This window comes from Salvelinus sp. IW2-2015, linkage group LG9 (assembly GCF_002910315.2).
Source record: "Salvelinus sp. IW2-2015 linkage group LG9, ASM291031v2, whole genome shotgun sequence".
Lineage (NCBI taxonomy): Eukaryota > Metazoa > Chordata > Actinopteri > Salmoniformes > Salmonidae > Salvelinus > Salvelinus sp. IW2-2015.
The window spans coordinates 4,735,125-4,743,040 of record NC_036849.1 but is presented as its reverse complement, the minus strand read 5'-3'; the positions used below and the strand labels follow the sequence as shown (position 1 = coordinate 4,743,040).

Here is a 7,916-nt window from a genome sequence, read left to right as displayed (position 1 = left end):
TGTGTGTGTGTGTGTGTGTGTGTGTGTGTGTGTGTGTGTGTGTGTGATCCCCCCTACCTCCGAATGCCGGCCTCATGGTGAAATCATGATCATCTACTTTCAGAAGCTGCTCTGTCTTCAGCTTGCGATTTTTGGTCACATCTGGAGGCTTCTTTGTCAAGGAACTGGTATAAGACAACACAAGACAACACCATAATAAGTCACGATGACTGTCTGGCGGAAAAATTCATTTCTAACTTGACACAAGCAGATCTGGAATGAGATCAAATAAAACTATAAATGAGTGGAGAATATCTCACTTTGGTCTCTCTGAGCCTATTCATATTGTAGCAAGTGGGTTAACCCTATTGGCACGATGTGTAGGGTGCTTGCCTTTCAAGCCAGTTACCTCGCAGTTCGCTACATTGGCGTCCGAAGTGGGATGGAGGACTGTGAGGCCATTATCTGAGTAGTCAAAGCACAGGGACGTGCTTTCCTCGCTATATGAGCCACTTTACAATTCCCACTAAGTGGGCTAACCCTATTTGCGCAATGCATAGGGTGTTTGCCTTTTACACCAGCGACCCGTGTTCACTTTCATGCCCTGACCTTCGCTATAACATAAAGCACAATCAAAGTGGAATGGAAATTCATCTTGCTTTGCTTTATTACATGAAAACAGTAGCTGCAGTTCTCAACCCCTACTGGGTAACATCCAGATAACTGTGCTTCCCTCCCTGATGGCATTGACAGATGGCTTTGAGACACGTGGTCGTGCTGATCTTACTCAAGGCACTGGCACTGTAATTGATGAGTGGGCACAACAAGTAGGCTATACCTAGGGTCTTCCTTGGCTGTCTAGTGTCGCAACCTTTTCTCACAGCATTTCGTATTATTCTGTATGTAAATCAGAGACACTCCATTTAGTATGATATGTTATGTTTCGTATCGAATGTAATCATTTGTGGATGTCCATCACACATTTTGTATGATATGTTATGAATTACAATTTGTATTATATGTTAATAATTAGCAATACGTGTTTTATGTTACGAATTTACAAATCTACAATATGTTACGAAATTGCAAAACGTATTATATGTTACTAATTTGCAAAACTTATGATAGGTTAAGGTTAGTGTTGGGGGAAGAGTTAGCTAAATGGGTTAAGGTTAGGTGAAGGGTTAGCTAAAAGGGTTAAGGTTAGGGTTAGGAGAAAGGTTATCTAACATCCTAAGTAGGTGCAAAGTAGCAAGTAGTTGAAAAGGTGCTAATTAGCTAAAATGCTATAGTTGTCCGTGATGAGATTTGAACTCGCAACCTTTGTGTAGCTAGACATTCGCATTCTAGTTTTTACCCCAAGTAACCATTGTCTTATGTAACCATACCAAACTTAACATTTCATACTAAATGGAGAGTCACGGATTTACGTACAGAATAATACGAAATTAACTGAGACCAGGTTGCGTGTCTTCTACCACTGTCTATCTGGGTCTTGTTGTATTTTCACCTCCCCTCTGTCCTTTATAATTAGTTATTAGATCGTTTTTCCATGTCCAATTTTGCCTATCAAGTTTTGTGAATTTCAATGATGATGATGAAGAAGAAGAAGACACAACGGATCTTGAACCATTGCATACCAAAGAACCACACCTGGGTGAGCAGTATCGGGTACAAACTTACGTGCCATGATTTGCTGTCTCTGTGCCATGCTTTGCCGTCTCCACGGTTCCCGTCCATCTCCGTACTCGGTGTCCGTGATTACGGCATTCCCCGGTAACCACCAGACAGAATAATAAAAATAGCGATTTAGTCAGATAAGGCATCGTTATGCGTGCAAGTCTAAAATTCCACAAGTGACTCCAAAAGCCTCGTTCAGTTGACCTACAGGCACACGGCGTTGTACGCATCTCCTCGCTCACGGGAAACCAAGCGTTCTGACCGGCATTGCTTTGCAACTGCGATGGTTTGATAATGTGTAGGTTGTGTTTGAATACGGCCGCTTGGGAATCTATGCTCCGAGAGGATTCTTCCGATTGTCATTGGTTAGAAACTGCACAGCTGTTTTGATGCCCAGTGCCCCCAGTGCCCCAGTCACCGTTGGTCATTGTCGCAGCGAACACGCAGACAGGGAGCTCCGGGTCTACACAGCTGTCATTTTTAACATGCTTGATAAAACTCGGGAATAAGTGTGTAACCTAATATTAACACAACCTCCAATGTACGGGGGCGCAGAGAGGAATTGCTACAACTACTCTCGGTCTGATTCGTTTTTGAGTGGACATACTGAGGTTGCGGAATGTGTGGGTAAAAATACAAACACTATTTATAGGGATAGATGAAGCCCACTTTAAGATTCTCGTTGTGCAGTACAGTTAAGTGAAAAGTGCATGTGTAGACGAAGGAAAAAAGCAGCCCTATTATGCATCACCTGTTTCCAAATTTACACAGTTCAAAGTTGCGCTGCGCTGTGCAACGGCAGGTCCATTAGTATTCTCTCTGTGATTCCTCCTTCCTCTCAAGTTGAGATGATAAGGGCCATTCTCAGGGGGGACCTGGGCTCCACGCTGGGACCTGGCTCTCAGATCCGCAGGGGGGTAAGAGGCACCAGGGTCCCTGGGGTACCTCCAGTCGCGGCCGCGGCGCGGAGAAGCAGCAACATCAACAGCAACAGCAGATGGCGCGCGGCTTTTTGTTAAGTGTTTTGTCGTCGCCCACTCAGCTCTCACTTTGCTCCAGCCCCTGAAACGCATATTATCTGGATTTCAGTGCAATTCTTCCCGATCCGTGCTATTTGGGATCCTTGGGACGTCCCTACCCCATTGGCGTTGTCATTTAACCCTCCTGTTGTGTTCCGGTCGAATTGGACCGATTTACAAGTTTTCTCTCTGAAAGACGTAGTTCATTTAATCTGATTGTCATAAGGTTCCATGACTTTGTACACGCAGTGCATCTAAGCACACAAAATACATGTTGATGATTTTTGTTAAATTGTGGGTGTTTTTTAACTTTTGTACACCTGTGGTGTTACTTTTTGACCGGTCAATAAAAATGAACAGGTGGGACTACAATTAGTGTATAAATTGAGTTCAGTCACATGCCATTCATCAGATGGACACACTTCTTCTCCCAGACCCCCATATGCATGTGTGTTTAAGAAAACACACACACCTCACTCCCCTTCTTGGCTTCCATGTCAACCCCCACAGGAACCTTTCACCTGTTGGCATTCTCACAAACAATCGCAACATTGTTTCAATAATATATAGAACTTTTCTTGCAGCTCTGGTATATAAAAGCTTTTTTGAGGCCTTGCCTGGTTCCTCTCTAGGTTTCTTCCTAGGTTTTGGCCTTTCTAGGGAGTTTTTCCTAGCCACCGTGCTTCTACACCTGCATTACTAGCTGTTTGGGGTTTTAGGCTGGGTGTCTGTACAGCACTTCGAGATATTAGCTGATGTACGAAGGGCTATATAAAAAATAAAATTAAAAATAAATAAATTGATTGCTCACAATTCATTCTGTGGCACAATGGCCAAACGATATACTGTATGTGAGGCTCTTGATCATATCTTTGATCATGACACTGGTGAGGAAGAGAGAGGCCAGGAAACTGACAGTGAAATAGTCTGTGATAAATAGCACAATATGTTTCATCTGAGTATTTGTTACAGTAAAAATAATCCATACATTATGCTTTTTTTTACTCAAAAACTAGTTGTATGAGCTCAGGTCAATGAGGCCTACAGGCCATAAATAGCTAATAGAAGTTCAAAACTTCTATTTAACTTAAGTTAATAAAAATATATAACACAACATTAAGTGATAATATATGTATTATAATGGGGTGGTCATTTTGGACCGGGAACACAGAATTAATTAACATGAAACAAACACAACAGGAGGGTTAAAAGGGTTTCCAGCTAGCACAGTGGATCTTGTCCGATTCCGGCTGAGAGTAGGGGCACTCGGTTGAGAGTCAGACTCGGCCGATGTCATGTGGCCCGAGTCTGGGCCGCCTACTGCAGTATTACTTATTGCTAGGATGCGGGATTGAGCTAGGACCGATTCCGGTGTGAGTTATCTGGCCCAAATGTATTAGTTGGGGCTCGGGCAGATTGGGGCTTCTCTCTGGCAGATGATTACACAGGCTGCTTTATATAATTAACATTTAATTATTTATTTATTCATATTTTCTCATTGTTTCTGTGATCAAAAAATACAATTAACATTTAAATGAAAATCTTTGGGAGTCCTGTGTAGTATTTTAGTATTTTCATACTTTGTGCAAGGCAATTGATAAGCATTAAAAACTTTGTGGATGGAACTTCCCGAGGGGCGCAGCAGTCTAAGACACTGCGTCACAGTGCAAACTGCGTTTCTACAGATGCTGGTTCGAGACACGTGCCTGCCGGGAGACCCATGAGGCGATGCACAATTGGCTCAGCGTCGTCAGAGTTAGGGGAGGGTTTAGCCGGCCGGGATGTCCATGTCCCATCGCAGTGTAGCAACTCCTCTGTCGAGCTAGGTGCATGCACGCTGACACGGTCACCCAGGTGTATAGTGTTTCCTCCAAGACAAAATGTTTTTTTTTGTGGATGGGTATAATTTGTATGTATAAAATGTATGATAGTAATATTAAAAATGACTAAATCAGGCAATACTGTATACATTTATTTCAATTTGCATCGGGCCGCTTCTGGGGGGATTCTGGTAAGTAGAATTTTGGTATACAGAAACATTGGGCCGATACTGGGCAGTCATTCATTTTGAAGAGGGGCGCTTCTGGGCCACTTCTTCATTGCTAGCTGGGTTAGGGTTAGGTAAGGGTTATGGTGCTCCTCAGAGGAGGAAGGGGAGGACCATCCTCCTCAGTGAAATTTCAAAATTTAAATTGTGAAACATAAAAAAAGTTATCATTTTTAGATAAAACTAAACCAAATATATTCATATGTCACCAAATAATTCATTAAAATACACTGTTTTGCAATGAAGGTCTACAGTAACTTCAACAGCACTGTCTGGGGTAGCACCATGGTGTAGCCGGAGGACGGTTAGCTTCTGTCCTCTTCTGGCTACATTGACTTCAATACAAAACCTAGGAGGCTCGTAGGCCTCACCCCCTTCCATAGACATACATGGTAATTCTGACCACTTCCAGAGGACGTCCTCCAACCAATCAACGCTTTTGCAGTATGAACTGACATGTTGTCCATCCAATCATAGAACGAACCTAGTGAGTTAGTGAGAAGGAACAATCTTCCCATTTTCCAACAAAGCATTATGGGGGTTCTATGTGTTGAGAGGCTTGGTGAGATTTTTGGGTAGAGATTATGAGTGAAGAGCAATAGTTTAGCATTTTTGGGATATTATTAAATTAAAATTAGTTTTTTCAAATTACAGGAGATGAAGGAGGTATATTAGAAATAGTTTTCTTTGTTTTAGAACTTTATTTTTGTGTTCAGTTAGTGCAATTTATTTAAATTTGCTTTTCTCACTACAGTAGCTAGCTAGCTACCAGCACAAGTGTGCAGTTTTCTACGCCAGAATGGTAGAATGGCCAACGCTGCCGAAAATGTTGTGGACTTTTTGTTGAAGAACCTCTTTCATTCTCTGGGATACACGGAAAAGGTGCGAATTAAAAGCGAGGGTCGACCTCTGCCTGCGATCAGTTTCATGAAAACGGGTGAAAATGTGAGGGCGTTCAATACAAACTTGAATCAAAAGTGTAGCTGGTTAACAGGGAGCCTTTCATCAGGCTATTGCTGGCCTTACCTGCTTTTTGGAACGTCTGAGCCTTGCTCGAAAGGTGGGTGCAGTGACCTGAAGAACATCGATCGTTCAGCTAAACGAAAAAACAAAAGCAGGGCATGCAAGAATTTGCTTTTAGGAGGACAAGACGAGAGGGAAAGTTCCGTTAACAAGGGCAACTACAAGGAGCTAGCAGAGGTAATTGCACGTTATGATACTTTACTTGCTGAAAATATGGAACTTTCGACTGTCTTTTCTGGGATGTTAAAAACAATTCAGAATGATTTGATAGCTTCCATCGCCTCATCCATGAAACGTTATATTAAAGAGAGTGGTTGATGCAGCGCATTTTTTACCGTGCGCTCAGGTAGACTTTCCACTTTCATCCGGTATTTATTTAGCAAAGATGATAACACAATCACTCCGGACAGACACAAGCAAAAACTCATGACATAAATGTTGCAGCAGCCTAGGTTACACCTAAACATTAGAAATCTAGATCATTAGATCAGGGCTTTAGTCAGGAACGTTTATTGGGCTACTTTAATGTGTCAAGTGGACAATATGCGCAGTCTGTGTTTGACCTCATGGATTTTGAGATGTCTGAGTTTAAGTTCATAGAGAAACTTGTTGTCCAAACCTACTATGTAATGGAATGTATCTGATATTTGTATTTACAGCGAAGTCCCCTCCTGTTCCCTGATTAAGAGGTGATGAGTACTCGACACCACTACCATTGTCAACTTTCTCCTGACATGAACTGAAGCCACATCTCATGTGCTTGCTCATCCACTGGCACATTGAATGTTTCCCCTCCAAGCACTGTGAGTACCCCTATCAATTTTCTCTCATTACTGTATGTAGAGTCAATTACTTACACACTCACATTATTACACATCAATGATTTTACTCCTTGCTTGGACTAACTTATTCTTAGCTCTTTTGTCTAACTGTGTACTGCGTTGTCTTATAGTTTTTTGTCTTACCAGTCAAATTCTGTCCTGCACTGGTCAAGCCTCTGAACACCTCAACTCATGCCTCATACCCTCATTCAATCACCGCTGTGATCCCTTTCCAACACGGTGTAAGTAGCCCTCTCATTCCCATTCCCCATAATATTCTACCTTAAATGTCTTTATTAAATGCTTTAGGTTAAAATAATTAGTCTTTGACGGTTTTTGAAATACACTTTGACGTCTCTGTGCGTTCCTCGTCTATACCGTGGGTCTCCCATCCTACTAATTTTTTCAAGTCACCAGCCTCCACTGCTTTCCACGTACAGTATGCCCGGAGATCTCCCACTGTCACCCGAAGCAAGCCACTGAAACAGAGCTGCCGGTTCCCAGTTATTATGTAGGCTAATGAAACGTTAGTCTGCATGGCCTTTCCATATTAAAAAGGGATGAATCCATTCTGTAATGTGTCTGCGTTGCAGCATTGCCACTCTATTTCCTACGCACACATAATCCACTATCAATATTTATAGAAAGACAATATGACAAATTGAATTGGTCAAACTGATAAACATACAGTTATTCATTTGATTAATTTAATTGAAGACATCAGTGTGTGCATATAGGAACTTTACATGTTATAGCCCAGTGTGCCACTGGATATCATAAGGTGAATGCACCAATTTGTAAGTCGCTCTGGATAAGAGCGTCTGCTAAATGACTTAAATGTAAATGTGCCCCTTATGGAAAAACATGATTTCACATGTGGAAAATCAAATGATTTCACATGACATTTCCAGAAGATTTCACATATAACATTTCCTCTTGTTTTGCACATGTGAAACCATGTGTTTTTGGAACACTTCAATTGTGATAATGTGGATTTTCACATGTGAAAATATAAGGTTTCACATGTGGATTCAAATTTTCACGATATTTCATAGGTGATGCCCTGCAGACAAAAGTTAATCATTAGAATACACAGGGTTTTCAACTGACATATTTGACATACTTTGACTACATTGTGCGTGTTTATTTGTTCAGTAATTATTATTTAACATGTCCTTTCCTGGGAATTGAACTCACATCCTCTGCATTTACAGCATTCCCATCTTCCTGCTATGCCACCATGTCTGTGTCAGTAACTGATTTTACCTGTATTAATACACTTTAGACTACAAAGTAAATCTCAGCTTTGTTAAAAAATACACAAGAAAAACATTTATATTTATCACA

The 7,916-nt window shown here is 41.4% G+C and overlaps 1 protein-coding gene and 1 long non-coding RNA gene across 2 annotated transcripts in view; one reads left to right on the top strand and one right to left on the bottom strand.

The window, feature by feature from the left end:
* gabrr2a (gamma-aminobutyric acid type A receptor subunit rho2a) overlaps positions 1–2,383 on the bottom strand; it is a 35,634-nt gene extending 33,251 nt beyond the window's left edge. Inside the window, exons 1-2 of the mRNA XM_023994051.1 lie at positions 1,663–2,383; positions 58–164 (exon numbers count right to left, since the gene is read on the bottom strand). Of these exons, the coding sequence (XP_023849819.1) occupies positions 58–164; positions 1,663–1,889 (334 nt within the window). The 5' untranslated portion in view covers positions 1,890–2,383. The remainder of the gene's footprint in view (positions 1–57; positions 165–1,662) is intronic.
* Positions 2,384–5,684: 3,301 nt separating this feature from the next.
* On the top strand, positions 5,685–7,110 carry LOC139028195 (uncharacterized). Its single transcript, XR_011480381.1, has 3 exons — positions 5,685–5,925; positions 6,408–6,551; positions 6,717–7,110. It is a non-coding gene; the product is annotated as an uncharacterized lncRNA (long non-coding RNA).
* Positions 7,111–7,916: the final 806 nt, after the last annotated feature.